At 38.5% G+C, this 25,702-nt stretch overlaps 1 protein-coding gene across 6 annotated transcripts in view; it reads left to right on the top strand.

Annotated features, from left to right (window-relative positions):
* NACC2 (NACC family member 2) overlaps window positions 1–24,973 on the top strand; it is an 82,658-nt gene extending 57,685 nt beyond the window's left edge. For all 6 annotated transcript variants that reach the window (XM_038374892.2, XM_043498550.1, XM_038374893.2 and 3 more), the window contains exons 3-6: window positions 9,230–9,397; window positions 13,802–13,907; window positions 14,910–15,007; window positions 18,076–24,973. In XM_038374892.2, the coding sequence (XP_038230820.1) occupies window positions 9,230–9,397; window positions 13,802–13,907; window positions 14,910–15,007; window positions 18,076–18,575 (872 nt within the window). In that variant the 3' untranslated portion in view covers window positions 18,576–24,973. The remainder of the gene's footprint in view (window positions 1–9,229; window positions 9,398–13,801; window positions 13,908–14,909; window positions 15,008–18,075) is intronic.
* Window positions 24,974–25,702: the final 729 nt, after the last annotated feature.

The raw sequence follows: 25,702 nt of genomic DNA on the forward strand, positions 1-25,702 counted from the left end.
ATTTTCTTTCTCAGCCATGGGGCCTATTTATATAATAGCAGAAGAGAACAAATTCAATAGAAACATAGAAGACTATCATAGGAAAAACTATAGGATGGTATGGTATGCGACTACTAAGCAAGCAGGCTATTGCATATAACTCATATTACTGTATTATTACTCTAACTATGTAAGATTAAAACAGAGCTGCTCCATTCAGAAAATAGAAAATGTGAACAGCTGACTTGGTGGCTTTGATAATTTTTCAGTTGTCCAGCCTTTAGGTTGGATCTGATGATTCAGAAGAAGAGTAATATTTTCTTTCTCCCTATGCAGATTGTGAGTAGGCTTCTGAATTGCTGGGTGAGGCATAGCCATGGGTAGTTGTTTGGGGAGGTAAGGGAAATGGCAAAGGAGCTCGCACCAAGTAGGAGCTCGCATTGTCCCATTCTGTCCAACTTGAAGGGCCAGCCAATGCCCCCTTCCCCAGGGTTATAATCTATACAGTTCTAGCTAAACCATGTCTGTCCTGCACAAGCACATTGAAAAAGGGTTTTCTGTTTTAACCACAGCCATAGTCTCAGGGTTCCCCAAAATCTGGGGATGGGAGGGAGAAAGATTTAAAAAAGAAAATGAAAATTGAGACTATTCCATCCTAGTATGGACTTGTGTAACTCTCACTTTGTTTTAATGACTCTGAATAAACCCTTCCTTCAAAAGACACAGAACAAAAAACGCTGTAACATGGAAGAGCAAGGAAATCCTCCTCCTGCCACGTAGATCTTGACAATCTCACAAAAGATGGGGAAACAGTGTAAAATAGTGATTGCCAAAGTTTCTGAGAGCCTTTTGAGTCAAAACAAAAACAAAGCCAAAAAAAGAGCACACAGCCAGATCATGCATTGAATCTCATGGGAAGCTTCCCTTCAACCCCCTTTTTTATTTCTCTCCTTACATAGCTTAGTGTCATTCAGAATGGTGCCAGGTATCCATTGTTAGGGACATTTGTCTGGTTCATTGTAAGGGGACATTTTAAGCTGAAACTCAAGTTTTTATTCAGTATCCTCTGTCGTCTTCCATCTCCATGTCGGGGCCTGGTTCTGCAAGGTGCTGAATGTCAGCGCTGAAGGCTTGTAGGATGGTTCAGGCCATTGTTAATTAGGTCTGTTCTGAAAGCATTTGGGTGTTGGAGATTCTTATTTATTTTTGTTTTCTCTTATATAAAAGCCTTTCTGAAAAACCAGACTACATCTCTGAAACTTGGCACAAATCAAAGAAATTCATGACCTTGGCAAAGGGCTTTGATGGTAGAAAGTCAGAGTAAAGCTTAAGCGTCATTAAGTAGCTGACTTAGAAACCAATGGCATGGTGTGGTGAACCATAAGGAATGCTGAAGTGCAAAAGAAACTGAAAATAAATCCAGGGGAAGGCTAACTCCCCTTCTAAAAAACATTGCAGATGTAAGAATTAAGTTTAGCTGTCATGAAAGAAGTCCCTAATTTTGAGAGGGAAATGTAGGAATTGCCTTTTGGATCAGACCAGACTTCAGAAACTGGCCATTCCTCACATCACATTTCAGTATAGAGTCAGAGGATGTTAGGATTGTTGTGTGCGTTTGGCTTTGGATGATATTATTATCATCATCATCAGGATTTGCATAACTTTTGTGTGTGCATTAATAGCATTTCCATGTGGTGGCTCTTTATTCTGTAAATAGGTCTAGACTTGGAGAACATTTAGGGCTTAAAGAAACTAGTTAGTCTTCATATGGGATCTAGTATTTGATTTGAGAAGTATGCAGCTAGATAGGATATTAAACAAAAGCAAAGTACTTATCGCTTTACCTGTAGCACCATGGGCCTGATCCTGAAAGGATTTCAGTGGAACTTGCAGATGCTCATCATCTTTCAATATCAAACCATATTCTTTTCAGTCACCTTACTATTTAGCAGGTGTATTTGATTTTATTCCGTTTCAACAGGCACAAGTGAAATTGCACCAAGTGTCTTTAAATCCTCATGCAACAAATTGCTAGAGTATAAAGGCTGGACCTGAAAGTTATGAAATACCAAACTGACACATGCACATTTCATTAAAAATTCATCTAAAATAGCCGTCATAGGATACAATTGCAGTAATTAGTTAAGAAAATAGTTTTCTCTCCTGGCCCTCTGATTTCTTGACAGTAAGTAAAGAGGGCAAGAAACAATCCAAAACCTTTAGTGAGAGGATACATGGCATACTGTATGAAGATGATCCCAGACCAAGCTTAGAAAAGATATGTTACCATTTAAACCACAGCCAGTAGCAATGATCCCGTGAACATCTTGAAACCAAATAATTGCAATCTTTATAAAACTGCTTGTTTTAACCGCAGTCATGATTCTTTGATTCAGTTGCCTCTGATACAGATCAATGAGTAGTCTGACCATTAGGAGGCAGTCAATAGAAGCCAAGAATGAATATATTTTCCAGGAAATATAAAAGAACACCAAACTAGGTACAAACATAGAGGAGATGGAGAAAAATGTGCGTCTGAAATGAACAGAGCATCACACTCATCAGACAGAGCTGGTCTTATCTGCTTCTTATTGTAAAAGTGGGAATCCTCTAATGCCTGTGAGGGAAAAAGGGGGAAGGTGTAATGCTGACTAGAGGAGAAATCTTTGGCTTCATTGGCTGCCTCCTGTCTAATCGATGTGAATTGTTCTGAACTTGTATCAACCACAGAAAACAACTTGCAGGCAAGAAATTCTCTTTCTTATTAAGGACTCAGCAGCCTAAGGAAACTTAAGATCCACATGGGTGTCATTCTGCTTCAGACCTTTTTTGGCATTAAACTTCTAGTTCCTCTTTCTTCACAGTAAAACGCAGATATTTAATTTTAGACTGGCAGATGTTTCGCTCCTGTCTGAGATCTGAAACAAAGGCAAGATATGGGCATTTGTAAACCAGTAATATTGTTCCTGTACTTCCAGATTAATTCTGTGTATAAATAGGACAAACATCATACCTCTACATTTGAGTATACTGTTGCAAATAGCACTATTAGTAAAATATGTATAGTTCAATGGTGGACTATATTATCATTTTTTCTTCTTGTGTGCACACACGCGTGTGTATTTTTCTATAAACATACATACCACTTGCCAGTAAATCTACTAAGAATCTGTGAAAATAGCTGCAGATGCTGGGTACTGTTTTCATGTCCGCTACCTAGCAAGTGTGAGATAGGGATTCTTGTAAACTCTTTGTTTGAAAGGAAAAGTCTGACTCTGTGGGAAAGAGAGGGCAACTAGGTGTATGCTTCCAAACTTCAGTCATCCATTTTAGTTGAGAAAGGATAATTTTGTGGATAAGGCAATGGACTAGGACCCAAGACTTCTGAGTTCACACTTCCTGCGTGACCAGGGTCAAGTAACTTCAGCTGCTCTCTCTGTTCTCTGTCTGTAACATAGGAACAATAATACTTCCCTACCCTGTAGAATAGTGAATGAGAAGACTAAGAAGAGAATCCAGATGAAAACCTCTGGAGTTGTGAACTTCTAAGGGGGAATTGGTATTTCTGCTCTTTGAGTTGGCAAGAGCCAAGAAGATATTAAAGCAACTGGCCTTTAGGGAGTACAGTCAACAGTTTCAAATTTGGATGCCTGAAATTAGACATCAAAATCTCGGCACTGATATTCAGAGGTGCTGGGCACTCGCAATGCTCATTAAAGTCATTGGGAGACATGGGTGCTCAGCACCTCTGAAAATGAGGTCACCTATTTAGGTATCCAAGTAAGCACCTAACTGCATGATTTGGGCACCCCAGTGTGAAAATGTTGGCCACTGACATATTACTGTCATTCTTTCTGAACTGATGCATGTCCACTAGGTCCATTAACAGCCTGTCAAGAGAAATTTGAGGCCCTGGTACATCGTTTGCTGGGGCTGCAGCCCCTCCCGTTTCACCCAGTTACAGACATGGGGAGGGGGCTGAGCTTGGGGTTCAGGTACAATTGTCCCCCTTTTACCTTTCTTGTAAGCCCTGCCAGTTAATCTGTTCTTCATTGTCTAGGTAATCAGAATTTCATTTTTGCTTATAACTTCTACTTTTTTTAAGGTTTTTATATGTATACTAATTAATTTGTATTAGTTTTTTTAACATCACACGAATAATATTTACAAATGTATAGCCAGTTGGATTATTGCTTCTTACAACTGTGTAATAAAAGGTAATAATAAAATACTTCTTAAGATCTAATGGTTTGTAAGAGCCCATTGTCAACTAAAACAGTGATACTTAGAAATGGAGGACCTTATGTAACAGACCTCTGCAAAGCAGAGTGCATCTTAAGAGCGTGTGGAACAAGGCACTTGGCACCACCAAGCAGGTGCTGGAAGGGTCCAGTGCCACAAGCTGTTGAGTGCCAGTAATTCCTATTAATTTCAGCACTTCCCAAAATGGCATAAAGTTTTCATCTAATCAGGTAGCTTTGAGGTAGTTTTCTATACTCCAATCCTGGATGTGTCCTGTTCAATTGCTGCATGTTATGAAACCCTTCCAAGTTTCATTCCCAAATATATATTTGTGTATGTGTGTAAATAAAATGTATTGGTGCTGCTTCATAGCTACTACTCCCTTTTTAATTATTTCTTGTCTTCCTCTGCGTTAGCTGGTAAGCTGCTTTCTTAGTCTAGTACAAAACTATATGAGACAATACTTCACATTGTTTGCCATTTCATTCAAAGGAAGAGGAGCAGCTGCCCTCTGAAGATACAAATTAATTAGAAGTGAATACTATCCTGTTCTGTAGAGCATAAAGGCCAAACAGACTCGCTTTCTTTGAAAACATGGGACCCCAAAGTGTGTTGTACCCTGGTTTTTTATGCTACAGTTCTGTGTACAGTAATTTAATATATGTTGAATTGAAGTAGCATTAAAAAAGACCAAAATCTTTGGTAAAGTTTGTTTAATCTTGTTTGAGTTGTACTAATTCTTTAACCAAAACAAAATCCACAAATGAGGTAAGTGTCCATATATAAATGAGAATTTTTATAGACAGAGGCAATAAGCAAGCGAAACAGTATTTAATTATATTAGAATGGATTAATCTGGATTGCACTGTGTGGGGTTTTTTTTCTAGCACAAATTTTGGCTGAGGTCTCATGCGATGTTTAGCTTCAGAAAAGAGAATGTTAATTCACCTATGACCTTGTTGTTGGTTCCTATGTTTAAACACAGGGCATTTAAAAATAAATCAGAAGAATATTTTTTCTGCCAAAACGTCACTGACGTTTCTCAATATTGTGTGTGCATGCATCTCCAAAAACACAACTTGGGTAGGTCAGTGTTGTCTGTACTATTACTTAAAGTTGTTTTTCAGAGCAAGTAGTTGGATTTCAGGAAATGGAACTTGACACCAGCTTCAGCTGGAATTAGTTACTCTAGGAAGTTACCAAATACCAGGGCAGTACAGTCACTTGACTGCGTTATGTTGCTTTCTTTGCATTATTTATTATTGCAGTATCAAGACTGACTGGCCCAAAAATTGATGTACCTTCAGAGTCACTCTGTGTGACATGCACAGAAATTTACAATCCACTGTCTGTCATCTGGTGCAGTTTGTTTGCTGGTCTGAGTGTTGTGTATATTGTTTAACTTCCTGCAATTACAACAGTTAGTTTGAAAAAGAAATGCATAAAAGCTAAGCTGGGTGCAATGTACAAAATATAAGAGTGGGAGAAAGAGGGCCTGGGTTCTATTCCCAAACTAGTTGTATGACTGTAGGAGTAGCAGCTGTGTTAGTCTGTATTCGCAAAAAGAAAAGGAGTACTTGTGGCACCTTAGAGACTAACAAATTTATTTGAGCATAAGCTTTCGTGAGCTACAGCTCACTTCATCGGATGCATCACCATCATATGCCTCAGTTTTCCATGTTACCAACCTTTGTAAAGTGCTTTGAAATATATGGATGAAAAGCATTCTGTACGTGCAAATAATTATTGGTTTCAGAGTAGCAGCCGTGTTAGTCTGTATTCGCCAAAAGAAAAGGAGTACTTGTGGCTCCTTAGAGACTAACAAATTTATTAGAGCATAAGCTTTCGTGAGCTACAGCTCACTTCATCGGATGCATTTGTTAATTCATTTATAGGGGGATCATGTTTTAGCTCTGCCTACTTTTAAAGCTGTTAACAAACTTTATCTAACAAGATAAATTAAAATCACATCTATGTGATTATGAAAAATAGTAATTAACCAATCTCAATCTAAATGTTTTTGTTTAGAATATATAAGTATTTAGATGTATGACAGAAACTACAGTCTCTGTTGTAAAATGTTTCTGTTTTTGCTCTGTTGGCTGCAACTGTTCAAGGATACTTTCTCTGCCGTTACACCAGCTTTTTAACCTTACTTTAATTTTATTTTTTATAAAGACACTAACATGGAATCATTTTAAAAGCCCTTGTGAAAATTAATGCCTCTATGCGCAACTTTTTGTTCTTACCCTTTTAACAGTTTACTCTCTACCAGTTTTTAAAGTGGAAATAAATAGTTTTTGCATTTTTCACTCAAAGCCATTAATTAAAATTGCAGCTTTAAACAAATAGTGCAGGGAGTTTTGTTTTTGTGTATGTGGTACTTTACGCCTTTGATCAGCAGTATAAACCATGACTGTGTAGAAAGAATTGATAAGCTGCTGGAACACTTTCTATGGCAAGCTTGCCCACAATTAACACAAGCAATGTGAAATAATATGGCCTAATCTTAATCCCTTACTATGGCTCTTGCATTTCAAAAACATTGTGGCTTCACTAAAAAAAATCTGCTGCCCAATTTTGAAATCTGTTGACTCCTAAACATATGCTATCCTTTTCTTGAACAGCATCTGTTAAGGACATCAGACGTCTAACCTAAGTGACCCACATATCCCCTAATGTTGTGTGTGGTATTTGTGCTATATCTGAATACTTCCCTGTCATAGGGAGACATGCAAAGGTGTACAGTATATATGTGCTCTCATGGGCTCTAAATGGGAGAGAAGAACTGGAAGCAAGCGGTGTCCCCGAACCAGTCCCCAGGATATATTTTTGAAGTGGCAGTTGTGATATTGGTATGTGTTTATCTGAGCAATTTTGGCAAAACCAAAGGGACTGTAAGGAGACTAGAGTAGCTTTTGTCTGACTATTAGTGCTGGATAAAATGCTCTCCAGTTCTTGATTTATTTAAATTAAATACTTGTAATATTTTTCAGTTTAATATCCTTCCTTTCTCAATGTCCAAAAGCACCAGCAAGATACCAGCCCCTTTAGATACTTCCACTGCAAGAATGAGCAATTTCAGTCTAAAAAAGTGCATTTGAAAATTTGGAAATTCTCCTTATAGGAGCTTTGAAATAGAGAATTATTTCTGTTGTTGAAAATTTGTTATGTAAGTGAGCTGCACATCAGCATTACAAAATACTTCTACTTTGCATAGATAATCAGGCCATACTGGTAGGAGAAATTATGCTTTAAAATGTTATCTGGATTATTCTTCCACTATTTGTTCCTCATCCATTCAGGGTAATGCCAGGCTGTTGTTCTGGGTGTACTGGTACATTGAGATGATCTTGTTTTAGGAGATACTTGCTGATGCCATGATTCTTAAAACAAAACCACACACCTCATACAAACAAAATCTTTCCATTTTAAAAGGCTTCTCACCTAAGAATAATAATGCAATATATTGATACTCAATATAGCCTTACATTTTGTTGGCTTTTACAACTTTTTGTCCTATAATGTGCTGTCACATAATAATAGAACATTGCAGGATATGTCCTAGTTAGAACACTAATTTCTTTGTAAAAGAAACTTTTCTGTTGTGGTAACTGTAGCAACATCTACACAAAAGTCCCCAGATTTGCTATTCTACCTGAAGAATGGGAAACATCAAAATAATGAGAGTAAGATACATTTAAGAGGCTAAGTGATTGCATGTTTGATCCAAGCTTTTGTCTAACTATTTTTTTTATAGAATCATAAATCTACACCCAATTGTACTAAGGCTGTATTTATCCTTTTCAAGGAGCAGTCCTGATCAAATGTATAGAGTTTGACAAATGTTATCAAAACTTGTTGATCAAGGTGTAGAGCATTATACAATTGGATATATTTTTATAATTTATAAATGCTTAAAATATATTGTAGATGAGCGGTTGGCACCTATGCACACTTGTATGAGTCCTCGTTTGCTGTGATAGGTCATTTTAAGCATGATAATGGACTTCCATTATAAATACGTTTTAGAAAGCTAATCCTCTGTATGTTCACAAAACCTAGCATTGTGCAGTGTTTGTTTGTAATAAAACTCATTTGTTTTAGCTTTTCAGTATTAACATCTGCTAATAGGCAGTGGTAGGCCCCATCAATTGTATATAAGGCAATGTTTTAAGGGAAATCACAGCAATATCCTATTATTTCAGTGTAGTTTTTTTTAAAAGCTAAAGCTTAATAAAACCTTGGGTTTTTTGGTGGTGTTGAGATAAATGTTATGCACTTAGAACTGGGAATGGGTGAGGAAAGGAAACCTAGGAATCACATTTTGATTTAGAAAAGTGAGTGCTGACGGATAATATTGAGTTGCTAAGATTAACTTTTGTTAGTTCAGCGTGTATATAAGGTTTTTCAGCAGCAGAAGATTAAAGAAAAGGAGTTATAAAAGTGAAGTAGCTACTAACCTAAATGCACAATTTATGGCATATTTGGGAAACCTCTAATACATTTGCATAACATTTTATTTTTGGTTAGTTGCATACAGTCGTTTGTGTCTTCTCTTTAGAAAGCTGATTCTGTATACTTGTCCACATTTAGACAGTGATCTCAGATGTTCAGAAATAGCAATTTTTCTAAATGATTAACACTTAAAAAAAATAAATGAAAGCACTATTAGGTTACATTAATCCCTCTCTCAGAATCCATTCGAGGCAAGGCTCCTGTAGGAGCTCTTCTTTCTGAAAGAGAGCAAGAAAAAAGGAAGGCCTTAGGTTTAAACTTCTGGACAAGAGAAACTTCATTCTGAAGATCACAGATACTAGCCCTGGCTGCAGCATAATGGTGTCCATTGCCTCGCATATCAAATGATCATGCTTTTTGAGTAGATGACTGTTTGTTTTCAAGAGCAATGTTGTGAAAAAGATCTTGAATCATCAAAATCTAGTTGTGTTCATTTGGATCCTGCACCTTAAAAGCATTTAATGGTTCTCCCTGTTAATTCTTTTTAAAGTGGCTCAAGAGAAGCCAGAGCAGATTCCACTAGAGAGTCGTTCCTGTGTCCTCATTCGACGTGATTTAGTTGCTCTCCCAGCAAGTCTTATCAGTCAAATTGGATATCGGTGCCACCCAAAACTCTACTCGGAGGGAGATCCCGGAGAAAAACTTGAACTTGTTGCAGGTAATAACTTTTATTTCTTTTTTACATTAGAATGATTGAAGATTAGCCATTTTTCTTTTTAGATTTTACCCCTTATCTCCCTTGAACCTTAGTTGCAATCAAACATATTGTATGCACATTTTCCCTTTTTGTGTATTACTATGAACAAATGTACCCATCGCTAATCAGTGTGGGGGGAAGATAGAACATCTTAAATTTCCTTTAATTCACTGTTAGAAGAATGTGTCATTAGCAGGAGTTATTCAATTGAATTAATTTAACATTTAATTAAATTCCCTAAGCTTGTATTCTCCCTGATTGGTATGGGCTGTATCACAACTGTATTTTAATTTCGCTTCAAATATTAAAAAAATTAAACTTTTTTTACCTATCAAATTTTAAGATTTACAGAGCAGTGGAAGTAGGATTTATAGAAATGAACACAAATTTAGACATTTTGGATTTTAATTAAAACAACAAAAACTTTAATAGTGGGTAAAAAAAATATACTCTTGGGCTTGTGGGTTTCTCCCTAGATATGAATGGCAAGAATCGATCCCTAGTGACACATTTGGTGTGTCTGTGGCAAGGATGAGGCTGTAATCTTCTGGCTAGTCACAGATGGAATTGGTCCCTTTTTGCAAGCAGTAAGGCAGTAGGATCCCAAGGCTGGAAACCAATTTAACATTCTAAGGACAGATCCCCTTGATAGTGGGGGATGTTCGAGAGGAGGCAAGGTTTTTTGAAGCATTTCCCTCTTTCTACCAGCTTCTTCTCAGTCTTCTCTAGGTTCAGCCGAATCCAGCTATTGTTTATCCGGATACATATTTTGGCTAGGCATTGAGAAAGCTGGGAGATGGTACTGTTTAGGTTTGATATATTGGAGTTGTAGAGCTGGAGATGGATATAAAATATGCAAGACTTAAAACTGTAGTCCTGTCCTTTAGTGGCCATTAAACATCTCATGGCACTGTATGTAAGAGTGATGTGTTGATCTTGATGTCCAGACCAAATTCCAATTTGGGTAATTACAGTCTACCTCCCTAAGTGCACATTGCAGATTCAATTGGATATGCCCTCCACTGTTGTATAGTGTTATGAACTGCTGTCTTCTACCCAAGAAGTGACTCTATTCAGGTGATGTGAATCCTATATAACGGTCCTTACTAACTTCACAAGTTGTTGTGAGGATTAATTAATACCTGTCAAGTGCTCTGAGTTCCTCTGATGGAAAATGTTACAGAGGGAAAAAGTGAATTAACACTATCTATCCAAACCAGTTGTCCTTTCTTTCTGACCGTTTTATATCTTGGATACAATGTTATGAATAGCACACATTTATTTTCAGCCTGTAGTAGGAATGTTAATTTCAAATATTAGCTAGACAGGTTTCTTTCTAATCAGGGACATATATTTTCTTCAGTGGAAGGCAGAAATAAAACGCACCCACTGTACAATAGCATAAAACCACAAGTATTTATTTTGTAGCTGGAATATTCATTTAGCATCTGCTTACATTTTATGCAAGACTTAAAAACATCAACTTATTTTCACAGTGAGAGCTGCAAATTGACTTGGGGCATCTTTGCTTGATTTACATTTTTCAATCTGGAAAAAAGTAGATTAACCCAGGCAGCCACTGTCAGAGATATTATTTTTTATTTATTAAAGTGGAGTTACCCTTGGTAGAATCTGATTTTCTCTCTGATGGCTTATCTCTTAAAATACTTTACTGAATAAAGGCTCAGCGGCTAATTACAGTTTCAAACTTAGCAAAAACCGATGGGGCGTGGTTCTGCCCAAAGTACATAAGAAAAATCTTTCAGTGAAAGTTTAGTAACCTCCATATACTAAATACTTTTTCATCTCAGATTTTTCATGCCGTAATTGATTCTGAAAACTTTGACAGATTTCTCTAGAAATGATCATCATAAAGCGGATTGATAGATATAGTGCACCGAGCATTGAGAGAAGCTGCAAGGTTCAGAAATCCCACAGTGCCACTTGCTCTTCTCCCCTCCTTACCCTTATATTCAACAAATGTGTGTAAGAGGAAAGGAGCTAACCATCACCTGGTGAAAGATCAAGCAGTCATCTTACCGCCTGCGCTAGGACAGCACAGATGTTGTTTAGTTCTCCGTTTCCCCACAGAGGAAAAGGGTCAAACGCTGATCTTCTACACTGAAAATCGGGAGTTATTCTATAGAGCTCAATGCAGTTGCTCCAGGTTTACTCAGAGTCTGTCCCACTCATTTTTTAACTATTCTTTTATTCTTCATTTTAAAGGTAAGTATAGAACTAGTCATGTGTAGGCTTTCCTGGAAATGCAAGAAGTAATTTTATTTCTCCTGTATATCTTGGTTTCTGCAAGAACTTAGTCTGTTACAGCTCTACATATGACCTACTATTTAAGCTTTATTTAAAAAAAATAACTTTTATATTGTAACTGTGTGCTTGGAAAGAAAATATACACATCCACATCTTTGTGTAAGCAGGCAGATTCTGAAGCATACAATAGGTTTTGCTTTTGCAAGCTATGTGCTATATAAAAGTGTTTGATAATGAATGGGTAAAGAGACCTACTATAAAACACTGACAGTCTGTTTCCAAACCTCTGGACCTGTAAAGCTTACTTAGCAAGGTTGATTTCTCACCTGCAAACATACTCTAAGCCAATATATTTGCATACTTAAAGCCAATATATTTGAGACCCAGCAATTCCTAGGCACTAGAAACTAAATTCCCAGCTCACCAAAATTACCAGCGGGGGTTGTGCTGTGTTTCTTGGAAATAAATGGATTTGTAAAATAAATATATATCTTTTCCATGCCAGCCTTCTTTTTTTTAGTCTAAATGTGTATTCTACAACTCTTTCCTTGACAGAAGGAAAGGCCAAATGGATGGTTGCTCTGGAAGGATGGTGGTAGTCTGCTATGGATCATTTTTAAAATAAAATAAATCATATCACTGTGTGTCTTTTACGTAACTAGATCTTTTCACCAGACTGCAGTGGATCTTCTTTCTGTTTGGATAAAATCAGGAGATTATTAGTATGGGCTGCGATTCTCACTAGGATTCTCACAACGGGGTGAGTGCCCAGATCCCATAGACCCCTAACTCACTTAGGCTTCTTTGAAAATCCCAGCCATGATTACTGTTATTTATATGCATTACAGTAGTCCCTTGAGGATGCAACTGAGATCATGGCCCTGTTGTCCTAAGCACTGTATAAGAACATAAGAACAGCCACACTGGGTCAGACCAAAGGTCCATCTAGCCCAGTATCCTGTCTGCCTACAGTGGCCAATGCCAGGTGCCCCAGAGGGAATGAACAGAACAGGTAAATGATCAAGTGATCCAGCCTGTCACCCATTCCCAGCTTCTAGCAAACAGAGGCTAGGGACGCCATCCCCGCCCATCCTGACTAATAGCCATGATGGACCTATCCTCCATGAATTTATCTAGTTCTTTTTTGAACCCCGTTATAGTCTTCGCCTTCACAACATCCTCTGGCAAGGCATTCCACAGGTTGACTGTGCGTTGTGTTAAAAAATACTTTCTTTTGTTTGTTTTAAACCTGCTGCCTCTTAATTTCATTTGGTGAGCTGTAGTTCTTGTATTATGAGAAGGAATAAATAACACTTCCTTATTTACTGTCTCCACACCAGTCATTATTTTATAGTCCTCAATCATATCTCCCCTTAGTCATCTCTTTTCCAAGCTGAAAAGTCCTAGTTTTATTAATCTCTCCTCATACAGAAGCCGTTCCATACCCCTAATAATTTTTGTTGCCCTTTTCTCAATCTTTTCCAATTCCAATATATCTTTTTTGAGATGGGGTGACTATTTCTGCATGCAGTATTCAAGATGTGGGCATACCATGGATTTATATAGAGGCAATATGATATTTTCTGTCTTTATTATCTATCTCTTTCTTAATGATGCCCAACATTCTGTTCGCTTTTTTGACTGCACACTGAGTGGATGTTTTCAGAGATCTATCCACAATGACTCCAAGATCTCTTTTCTGAGTGGGAACAGCTAATTTAGACCCCATCATTGTATATGTATAATTAGGATTATGTTTTCCAGTGTGCATTACTTTGCATTTATCAACATTGCATTTCATCTGCCATTTTATCGCCCAGTCACTTAGTTGTGAGATCCTTTTGTACCTCTTCGCAGTCTGCCTGGGACTTAAACATCTTGAGTAGTTTTGTGTCATCTGCAAATTTTGCCACCTCACTGTTTATCCCTTTTTCCAGATGATTTATAAACACATAGTAGGAGACCGCCCCTCCCCTGAAGAGTTTGCAGTCTGAATAGGAAAACAGAAATGTTTTGTGTTGCATTCTGTAGTGGGATTTACACCTTTAGGGAAATAAGGCTGTGGATTTTAAACTCTGTACACTTTAACTCTTGCAGGCTCAGGTGTTTATATCACCCGGGGGCAGCTCATGAATTGTCATCTATGCGCAGGTGTCAAACATAAGGTTCTTCTGAGACGTCTTCTAGCCACTTTCTTTGACCGGTATGTTCCTTTTTGAGTTTATACCAGGTATTAAGGACCTCAGAGTGTTTCCTATATTTTAAATATACTTTACAAAAAAAATAATTTGAGCCTTTTTTCCCCATACTTGTTTTTGCTTTTCTGCTTTATGGTGGGTTAGTCTGGAGCACGGGCGCTGACTTTTGTTTTTGCGAGTGGGTGCATTTGAATAGGTGTGTGTGTTTGGGGGGTAGGGGAGCTCTGCTAGTTTTGGAGGGAAGGTTATTTTCAGCATATTTATACGCTTCTTTCATATTCCAGTTATTGAATATGTGTATCATTGTATCGTAACAATTTAATCATTATTAAAATAGTAATGAACTATATAATTACATTATCATGAATTACAGTATATTAAAATCATGCACTCACCTACAAGTTGTCTTCACTAATGTCCCAGTTTAAAGATATTATGTCTCCTGTAGCTTTTTGGATTGGAAACTGTCAACAACACTGGCTCATGGGTGCTCAGTACCGGGTTTACAATGGTGCTGTGGCACCAGGCCCACACACAGAAGAGGTCCCAGTGCCAGGATATGTCCCTTCCACCCGCGCTCTGCCCTGAAGACTTCCCCCCCCCAAGGCCCCATCCACTGCTTACTCCTCTCTACCCCCTCCTCCCGCTCGCTCCTCTCTACTCCCTCCTACTCCCGGGAGAGCCATGCGGGGCCTCAGGGAGAAGAGACTGAGCAAGGATTGGGTGGAGCCGGGAGCGGTGCCAAAAAAAAATTAATCCAGCCCTGCACATGCAAAGCACCCCCTGTTTTTTTTTGGTGGGTGCTTGAGTCTCAGAGCATGCAAGAAGTCAGCGCCTATGAGCTGAAGTGCCAGCTTTTCTGATTCCTCAACTGAAAAATATTCAGTTTGGTTGCTATCTGAAAGAGAATAAACTCAACAAGACAGTATCTCTCTGCATCACTGTAAGCTTTCACTCTTACCTGAAATCCTGGGTATAAGATCTGCATTTCTCTCCCTTTCTTTCAGGAACACACTTGCCAATAGCTGTGGAACTGGAATTCGGTCCTCCACTAGTGATCCCAGCAGGAAGCCCCTGGACAGCAGGGTTCTTAATGCAGTGAAATGTAAGGGGGGAGAGATTTACTGCTGCCATGTTAGAACAGTCTGGCAAAAACAAAAGCCTAGGAAAGAGCTAAAATTTAAACAGGGGAAGGTCATCAAGAGTGTATAATAATTGTGAATATATACATTGAAATCGATTATGTGAACATTCAGATCTTTTCACTTAAACATTTGATATTTTTTTAAAAATACTTTAAATTTTTGTCCAAAGTTAGTATTTTGTGTTTGACAATATCACAGTGTGAAACTGAACATTATTGTTCACGTTATCTTGAATTTTGTTTGGTATTTTTTTAAATCGCTAATTTTGCAGTACAATGCTTTTATTAGTAGATGAGATTTTTAAGAAACAGGATATTTTTTCATGGGCTTATATGCTTGATAACTGTGGAACTGGCTGTTGTAAAGTTATTTCACACTTTCATAAACTAGAACTCTGAGTCTGTAACCAGATTCATGTAGGTGTAGGGATCCACCCATGTGGATCAGAGCCAAACCATATTTGAAGGAGAGATTTCCATATGTGCCCTTGGTGCTTCTGTCTGCTCCTCCTTGATCCTGGCCATAGCTGTGCCTGAAAGTTGCAGTGCTTTATGGCAGTAGTTCTCAACCTTTCCAGATTTGTCTTGAGTACCCCCAGTTCCACCTCGCTTAAAAATGACTTGTTTACAAAATCAGACATAAAAATACAAAAGTGTCACAGCACACTGTTACTGAAAAATGGCTTACTTATTTTTACCATATAATTATAAAATAAATCCATTGCATAGAAGTATTGTACTTACATTTCAGTGCGATACTGAGGTTGTTTTTCACTTGTGAGTCTTGTTTGAAGCCCAAAATCTGTCACCAGGGCTGAAGCATGTAATTTAGCTTTCTGCGGGCCCCCTATGGCATGGGATCCCAGGCAATTGCCCTACATGCCACTTGTTAATGCCAGTCCCGGATTTGCGACCCCCCTAAACCCGTCCCAGAGGACCTTTGGGTACCCCCAGAGGTACCCATACCCCTGGTTCAGAGCCACTGCTTTATGGCACACAGTTTTTTGTTCTTAATGAGTAAATTGGCGACTGATCATTAGAAATTATGCAGTCTGCATCAGAATTTGTTAATGTGGATTAATCTATTTCATCATCTGGGTATAAGCATTTGTGTTTCACAGCCTATTTCCATGAAAATGCTTGTTTATAAATCTTTTTTTTTTATTTTATGAGTAAAGAAGGGAGTCTTTCTGCAAATAATTACATTTTAAAAGGGATATACATAAACAATAATAGCTTTTTTTAAAATCATTTTTTAAACTTGGAAACTGACCAAGGTTCTGTATAATATTAAGCAGTTTATCCATAGAGGATCTAAAATCCATTTTAGAGCTGATAATGTAATAGGATCAAGTGTTTCAAAAACTGAAACTGTCCCAAAAGACCATAAGGTAAGAGACTATACATTTTAACTAATAAATAATGCTCTTTAACTTCAGTGATTCAGTGTTGGAGATGCTAAGAACTAATTTCTGTATTTGTGATATCTAAATGCGTAGCGCCAGCCGGTGGAGCTATGCTGATTTATACTAGCTGGCCCATTTCTTGTGTTCTGAATATGGGAAAACTAATGATCACAATGTAGAAATCCTAATAGAGTTATCATCCTAAAAAAAAAAATAAAGAATTTTTATACTTAAAAATATGTCCCTACAATGCACAAAACAAGTGGTTAAAATTTGCCTATTACAGTAATTCTTTTGAATAAAAGAAGCATATTAGGAGAGCAAATGGTGCTTGGTGTCAACTGCAAGTGAAGAACTCTGTGGTTTAGTAAAAGCTGGTGTTTTAGAACAGTGAAGCCCATTTAATATATGCTTGATGTATAGTGCAAGCCAATGTCCTCTCATACTTTCCCCCTCAGTGGATTCTGTCTGGATAGTAGTAAATATTTATGTAAATATCTCACTACAAGATGAAAGAGGAGTGAAATTTTTTTTTTTTGGATCTGTTAAATAAATCTTTCCTCGCCCTAATTGTTGTTCTGCTGCTGAACTCTGAGGGCCTTCTAGCCCCAATTGCATATCTGTAGGGCGTGGAGGGAGGCAAAGAGGTAGCAAAAGACATTGATATGTAAAAGTCAGAAATATTGGACTGTATTAATTGTTTGTGGTGCTTTACAAAGCAAAGCCCAAGTCCCCGAGAAGGAAGAACCTTCCTACTAAAAGCTCAGTCTTGCAAGGTGCTGAGCACCTCCCAAGAGGCACTGGGCACCCTCCCCTACAGCTGTAGGAGTTGACAGCACTTTCCAGGGGAATTTTGATAAATAGCCATGGATGCCCTGAAATCATAGTACAGGGCCAAATGGATTCCGGACAATAGGGCAAGACTCTATGTCCAGAAAAATCCTGGGATTTTTAATCTCTATGTTACCCATTTAAGTACTGATAGATAAATGAAGAAATGAGTTGAATACCCCAAATATACAGTGAGATCTGAACGAAGTGACCACCAAGAAGTAGTCACCTGATACAGAGACTGATAGTGTACCTTTACTGTCCTGATAACATCCCATTCATCGCTGCTGCAGAACTCTCTCCTTCTGCCCACAACATGTTTAGTGATGATTTACCTCTAAATAAATGTCTAGTAAACTCCTACTTGAAAATTTGGGAGCAATTTAAGGCATGAATTTGCCTATTGGATAGTAGGGATACTACCTGGAATACAAACTCTCGTGTTTCAGTGTGTAAGCCAGCTGGTAACTGCCTGGGTTTTAGCAATAAACTTCCCCTATGGATAAGTTGTCCCATAATTGTCCATCAAGGGATTTCTTGTACCTTCCTCTATAGCATTTGGTACAACTACTGGAAACTGGTATTGGATTAGATGAACCAGTGGTGTTATCCAGTATGATAATTTATGTTCTTGTGATAAAACCATATATTTTCTGTCAGATATAACCGTAGCTGCATGTTATTGATGTCTTGTGGTACAGTTCTGAGATGGGACAAAGACTCTGATCACACAAACTACTTTGTGTTGCTTACTGTAGTAGTCCTCAGTGATATGTGTCCCTGTCTTTGCAGTGTATTGTCAGAATTTTGCCCCAAGTTTTAAGGAAAGCGAGATGAATGTTATCGCAGCCGATATGTGCACCAACGCCCGACGAGTCCGCAAGCGCTGGCTTCCGAAGATTAAGTCCATGTTGCCAGAGGGGATGGAGATGTACCGCACAGTCATGGGCTCCACAACAAACAGTGTCCCCCTGGATCCGGAATTCCAGCCCAGCACCGCTCAAGTCTTTGAGCAGCGAATCTATGCAGAAAGGAGGAGTGATTCGGGAACTATCGTAGCTTTGAGAACTAACACAGTAAATGTCGATCTAAGCAATGGATCCAACCAATCATTTGAACAGAGTGAGGATGCCGAAGGGGCTGGCTCTGTTATACAGGAGGCAGCTGGAACAGATGCCATGGCATCAGATACCCAAAGCACTCCACAGCCTTTCGAACAAGGTGCCGGTTCCACTAGTCGGCCAGAAACTCCCGTGAGAAGACAAGATGGTACTTATGGAGGGACTTTATAAAAGAGTTTGTGACCTATAAGGGATCTGTAATACTAAAGCTGCTTGCATGCATTACTAATACAAAAAAATGTGATCAAGCCACTTACCTACTGAACTGCTACTGTTGCCTGAAAAAAATGTGATTTTTATTCTGCTTGTATTTAAAATTTATGAAGGAAATAATCGCATTCGTTACACTGTAAATGACTAGGTCTATGGCAACCTACTGAAGAAAAATATTGGACTTCTTTTTGATATTCCTGAGATTAGCCTGTAAGATTGTAGCTATTTTTTTTTTTTTTAAAGAAGGGGAGGAAAAAGCTTGACGCTCCCCGCTGCTGCGCCGCATCATCACCCCCCCCCATGCATTATTCAGCTCCGTAGTAAAGCCGTCATTAACTTCTGCCTCTAGAGAAAGTTTTACCATCACTTAACAGGAAAGAAAGATGTGTTAAGGTAGAAGTCATCTGACTTAGTCATTTTTGTCTGTACAATTGGCTCTAACAAGGCAGGGTGGGGTGGGGAGGGGAATTGCTAAAAAAACAAACAAACAAACTTCTGTTGTTAAATGATCAGAGAACAGATTCTTAACATTAGTCTTACTAAGTGTGATGCTGTAACCAAGTTCAGAGGGCTCTTCAGTGTTTGTCCACTGATTTTTTTTATTTTTTTTTAGTTGCTATAGGATGGGGTGGCCACACCTTTTATTTTATATTTGTATGAGTCGGGAGGACTGCGTGGTACTTGCAGATTGAGACCCTGGGTGTGATGCTCTCCCTCAGTATGACTGCTGTCTTTCTCTCCTAGAGCTACTCCTTTTTCCCCACCCTCCCTTGCCAGAACATGGTGTAGCTTTATACTACTGGCCTTCTTGATTTAATCAGCTTCTACAACTTGACTTCCTCCTGCCACCTCTTTTACCTTGTGGCAATGACGAGAGCGAACAGTTAGTCGGCTGACCCACTTATCGGGCAACCCCTTGGCCACCTCTTTACTAGGCTAATACTCAATATTTTATATCAGTCCAATCGCTGAGACAGATTATAACAGTTTCAAAGAGAAACTGAACTGCAGAAATGGGAAAACAGATCTAGATCTAGATAGATATGTTGTTTTTTTCCTTTAAAAAGGTATAGGCAAAGGATGTAGGGGAATGTTACTTGGAAGTAAGTGTAGCAGGCAGATGGAGTGAGCCTCAGTGAGAATTCAGCCATACCTGGTAATGGTTTGAATGACCTTAGTTTCCAGTGGTGTGCTTGTTACATGGCTTGGAGTGAGGGAGCGATCTGATTTAACTTGTAGGCATGCACTAATAATAGCTATCCACTGGTTGGAATGCACCATTGATCACACCCTTCCTCACATTTAGGTGCACATGATAGGGTTAAAGAAATGAAGATTCCCCACCCACCCCTTTTAAAATTTAACTGGGCCCTGCAGGAGCCAAAAGTCTACAGTAGCTTTCAGGAAACTGGTTTTCCCCAGGCCACACAGCAGAATGTAGTTGTCAACTTAAGAGGATGCATTCAGCCCCTCCAAAAGCAGTATTACTGGCAACAGGAACAGAAAGCCACCTCGCTCTTTTTACTCTAAACAACAGAAAACTTTACTCCAAAGAGACCATACTTGCTTGAAATAGCAACTCTTCCTCCAAAGATGTCTGTCAAAGTCAGACTGGCCTAGGTTGAAACACCTGGTTTCCTTGACAGCTGCCACAGTCTGTAAACTCCTAAAGAGGCCTATAACCTGCCCTGTGTTTTTAACATTTAAAGTATATTAAATACAAAGGGAAAAATCAGATTTGTTTTCATAGTGTTTGGTTCTATCCTTCCATGAAGTGCTTTTTCCTTCTACCTTCTCACTCCAAATACCTCTTCATGGAAAGAGTATCCAGGGGAAATATTTGATCACTTATAAAAGAAATCCTTTCGATGCCCTTCTGGATACATTTTATGGCACTTTGCCTTCTTGGCCATGTGTCTAACAAGACACTTAGGCATGCATTATTATGCAATAACACACACTGTGTTACATCTGACTGTTAGAACCATGTGGTAAGTGAAGAGGCAGCTGGTATGTATGTAGGTATATGAGCAAGTCATAATGGAAGTTTGTCCTCCAGAGCTATGGGTGGACATGTGTGCTCTCTCTATGTTGACGACTTCTGAGTGCTTTCATTTTTGAAACCGAAGGTCAGAAAATCTCCAGAGTGACAGTAAACCTTTCCTGAAAGTAACGACATCCCCACAACTTCTGAAAACATACTGAGTGCAAAGCATGGCACGCACTTCCCGGATTGTGCTTCTCATTACTGTGCTTCTTGCGTGAGTTCCATGATTAAGTTTGTCCGACTTGCAGAGGCGAGAGAGGATTGCAAGGTTACGTGGATGGGAGTCAGGGAGGCTGTGAGTATGTGCTGAGAGCCAGCATGGAGACAGTGGTGTATGTAGAAAAGGGAAATACCAGGTGCTCATCGGCATGAAGCTGATGCTTGATAATGCCAAGCTTGGAATGCTTTTAAGATTCGGGGGAGGGGGAGTGATATGAAAGCCAAATACGGCTTGGTTTTGTTTGTTTTCATTTGTTTTTACCGTGACTAAAATGCCTCCTTTAAAGTGATTTACAATTCCTTGTAAAAACAAAGTTTGAAACTATGAACAAGTGCAAAGTGCACAAATAGTCATTTACAAAGGCTGTTGATGGCTATTTAGAGTTGGTTTTGGTAACTGAATTCACAGACAGCGCTTTGCTCAGGGGTTTACTCCTCTCTGTATGTAAAAGCAGAGAATAGGGGGTGACCCAGCCTTTGGCCATTTTTTTCTTCAATACTTGAAGCTGTGTTTGCATCTTACTAGCAAAGTTCTCCAACACTTAAGGTGTTCCAACTTCCTTCTCAATTTGCCCTGAATAAAATACACAGCGGGGTCTATTCTACCTTACATCTTGTGTAGCTCTGAATTGTGTATGATTTGAATCTGGCTCTCTTGAGATATAACTGAGCTGGTATTCTGCCCTCCCCAGTCACATGGATTGGTGCCCTTAAGACCTATGCAAAGTTGTTTGGTTGAGTGGGTATTGTTTTTGTGTATTAAAGAGCAGGGCATTTGTGGGCCTCACTTTGCCCACCTCTGCAAATGAAAATTTTCCTCTTGCTATGTTTGAAATGCCCATTCTCTCCTACACGCAGTTCCCAGAGCTCGCCCCGTGCTCTGTTTGCATGTTTATCCAAGTGGCTGGCAGAATATCACACAGAGTATGCACCTTCTGAGCTGCATAGTAGATTGGTGCTTATGTACCACTTGTCAAGATATGGCCCTAGGAACAAATCTTATTAGGGACCATAGAAGTAGACTTGCATGAGGCTGCTTTTTTCAGGGAATTGACTGGTCCAGTTCTTTAGCCATTTCACTGTCACCCCAGATAAATGCTGGGAATCTGTCTCTAATAGACTGACCCAAAACCTCATGGTAGCACATCCCATATGAAATGAGGGTTGGTGGGTCAGCAGTGTTCGCAGTGAGCCTCTGTTCTCACTGAAAATCCTTCAGCTACTTGGCAGAGTTCATTGCAAGTCAGCGACTTTCCTAAATCTGAGATTAAATGAGCTGGGAAATAGAGATACAAGATTTAAGTCTCTGCTTTACATACCTGCCCTGTGGAGTTCAGTCCTATAATCAAATGACAGTTTAAGTACTGACTATCCCTTTATATATTTTTTCAGAATAATACTAAAAATCCCCACCTTTTGTGTGGCACTTTTAGTGTTTGGTAAATTTACTGAACCCTCCAACTGAGATTCACAGTTGGCTAAAGCTTCTCTGGACCAACCTAACTGCAAAATAAATGCATCTAATGCCCTGAACTGGGAGACCCTAGACTGAATTAGCAGCAGAAGTACTTGAATGATTTAGAATGGCTTAGGACAGAGAATCAGAAGAGAGTCAAGTTGCACAGTGAAAAAATATATATTTTTATATCTAGCACAACTTCCTGTAATTTCTTTTATTTTTTATTTTTTTTATTTTTTAAATTAGGAAGGCAAACTTTTAAAATGTGAAGGGTGGAGGTTTTTTTCCTTATCTGGTAGATGAGGGCAAGCATTTTGCACTAATGTTTCCTGTGTGTGGAGGATTAATGATATGTTTGAAAATGTATATGGATGTTGATTGTATTCTTTGGGGGAAAATAATCCCTTTAAAATACTGAATGTAAAGTGATAACAGAGCAGTCCATTGATTGTATGGGGCTTTCCTGAGTGCCTTAGAATTTTTTGATCATTTTTTCCCAGGAAAACAGATTAAGAAAATCAGATCATAACCAAATCCTCCCTCCTCTTTGTTTACGACATAGATCGTAGAATTTTAAATCATAGAATTTGGGGCTGCTTTATAATGTGAATATGAAACTGCATTCATCTAGATCTGGTAGTACAAATCGAAGCATCAGTATTTATGGTATGTCTGCACCTTTATTCATATGCTTGACTATTAGCAATATTACATGTATATTATATATCTAAAGTTATATCAAGCACCTTTTGAAAAAACTGAATGGCATTTAAGCTTACAAGTTATATGCAGTTGCCATATGGTGTAGATCCCGGACTCTCTCCTCCTTGCTAGCTCAAATTAAAGAACAATGTCCAAATTACAGTTGCTGTGTAGAAGGGTAGCATGACCTTCTACTGTATCTCTATCTCTGTGTGTTAATAGTGTGCGATTCCAGTTTTAGCTAAGATTCGTAACGAAAATGTTATCAAAATATGATGGGGTTTAACGAACTGATAGGCAGTCACACCATGCACCTCCTTACTGCAGGGTTGAATCAATGCCAAGCCTTTAATTTATTGGAGGTTGCCCAGTCTTTCTGGACCTGATCTCCTCACATATGCCAGTGGAAATCAGTAGTAACTCCACTAAGGTCAATGGAGTTACACTGTTGGAAGTCCAGTGAAAGTGAGAAGAAAATCAGGCCCACTGTGCTTTCCTAAGAATGCTGCTCTTTACATATTGGAAAGGGGCTGACTAGGAAAAACTCGTGAAGAAATTCACCTTAGATTCTCAAAAAGCAAAAAATGGGTCCACTTTGCCGTGTGTTGTGGACTGTTTGCTTTGATACTTCCTTAGTGAATGTAAACTTTTTGCAGTCTGTTCTTACTGAAGACTCTCCTAGGGGGGCTAGAATTATTGCTGTATAAATTCCCAATGGATTCACGCCCAATTGCATACACTTTAATCTTTCTCTTTCCTCTTACTCATTCTCTTGCATAGTGCAGCGCTTTAATATGGAAAGAGAAACAAAGAATTAAGCTCATCTTATTACAGTCTTTTTTTTTTAACAGCGACACAAAACTGGAATTGTTCCCTATTTAACACATGTTTAAAGTACCATAGCATTCTAGACATGGTATTCTGCAAAGGACTGATGCATTTCCTCAGTCATTTTACTGCTAAGGTTTTGTTGAGATTGCTTATTTTTATGGAAATATCTTGCTGCAAGTGGAGAAGGGTGTATGGCCCATTAACCAACTGAAAACTTATAGACAACCCCTGTTTGCTTCTACTGGCAGTAAATTCTAAACAGAAAATTGAGAGTTCATAGCTGTCTTGGGCTTCAACTACTGTTTCAAAGTGTTCCTGCTGTATAAATTTGTCATTATGTCAACAAGCAAGCTCCAGACATGATTATTACCATGCCCAAGATATTCAGGGCTTGCTATGATATGGTTATAAAAATGAGGGTTTAAAAAAAAAGTAAATATAAAAAAATGTTGAAGTCTAAAGCACTCAAATTGGAAAACCTTCAAGTGTTCTGATCAGTTTCTTCCATTCTAAGCATTTTGCACACGATTGTGATTTTTATGTCAAATTAAAAGCCAAAACTTGCAATACTATTTTTAGCAGACAAAAAACAAAACAAAAAAAACCTAAGTATAAATGTATAAATATTTTTGACTTGAACATGTGGATGGCACTTGATTCAAATAGAACATTAATCCTTTGGACAGAATGTTTGGAAAAAAGACTTAAAGTACAAGGTTGTTTTTAAAGAGTCTGTATAGGGTATTAAGTAGTACTGTAATTCATGACTGTTTAAAAAAAAACTTTTTGTTCTGTAAGAAAAATTTCACAGTATCACTGAGTTACGTTTCTCAACTGTCTCAGCCACGAAAGACGCTAGCTTTTTTAAATTGTGCATTATTCACTAGTATTTATGTGCTGTTACTCCGTATAGTTAAGACTGTTATTTTGTAGCCATGGCTGACACAATATATCAGTAACTAAAACAATAAATAAACCCCAAGAGTTCGGAGTGTGCTCATAGCTGTTTTCATATGATGAGAAATCCATTAAAAAAAAACAGATGTGATCATTAATTGTAAAATTCACATTTACAAAATAATAAATTAAATTAAATTACATTAAAAGCTCTTCTGTGCCTTATTTCCCCCTGCCCTTTTGGAATACGGACTCCAAGGATGGTTAGTAATCATGAGTTGGTGGCTTGGAGGAAGAGAGATGTGAAATCTCTGATGACTGGACGAGGTGGCACGGTGGTCTTTAGTGAATTTTGGCTTTGAAAAAATGACTGAGATCTTGCACTGAGAGGCGGGGGGGGGGGTTAGGAGCTAATCAAAACTGCAAACAAACATCACGAAAGAGCAGCAAAATGACTGCCAGTTTTCTATGCCTGGGTCTAAGTGTCTGATGCAAATCCATTGAAGTCAATGGAAAGATTCCCATTGACTTTGTATCCATCCCATAACACCCTGCAGTAAGAAAAACAGTTCTACATTCTAACCTCTGCCCGGTTCTTGTAATATGCCTAATACTCGTCTAAATGGTCCATTCTTAGAATTAAAACAAAAAAACAAAACAAACCGGTATGTCGTCTTCACAAAGGCAGTGACTGCTAATTGCCTGGAGTTGCAAAAATCCCAGATGTGTACACTCTAGCATTTCTGTGGCCCCACAGGAATTTTATAGAGTTGTACATTTGAATGGGTGTCTGAGCCCTGCTTTGCACTATGCAGGCCTATGTGGATGGGTGTATGTAGACTTGTTTAATTGCTTGTTTGCCAGGAGGCAACTGGCCAGCAAGAAGGGTTTCAGAAGTCTCGAGTAGAGATGACTAACGTTGCTCTGTAA

The sequence above is a fragment of the Dermochelys coriacea genome, chromosome 16 (assembly GCF_009764565.3).
Source record: "Dermochelys coriacea isolate rDerCor1 chromosome 16, rDerCor1.pri.v4, whole genome shotgun sequence".
NCBI lineage: Eukaryota > Metazoa > Chordata > Testudines > Dermochelyidae > Dermochelys > Dermochelys coriacea.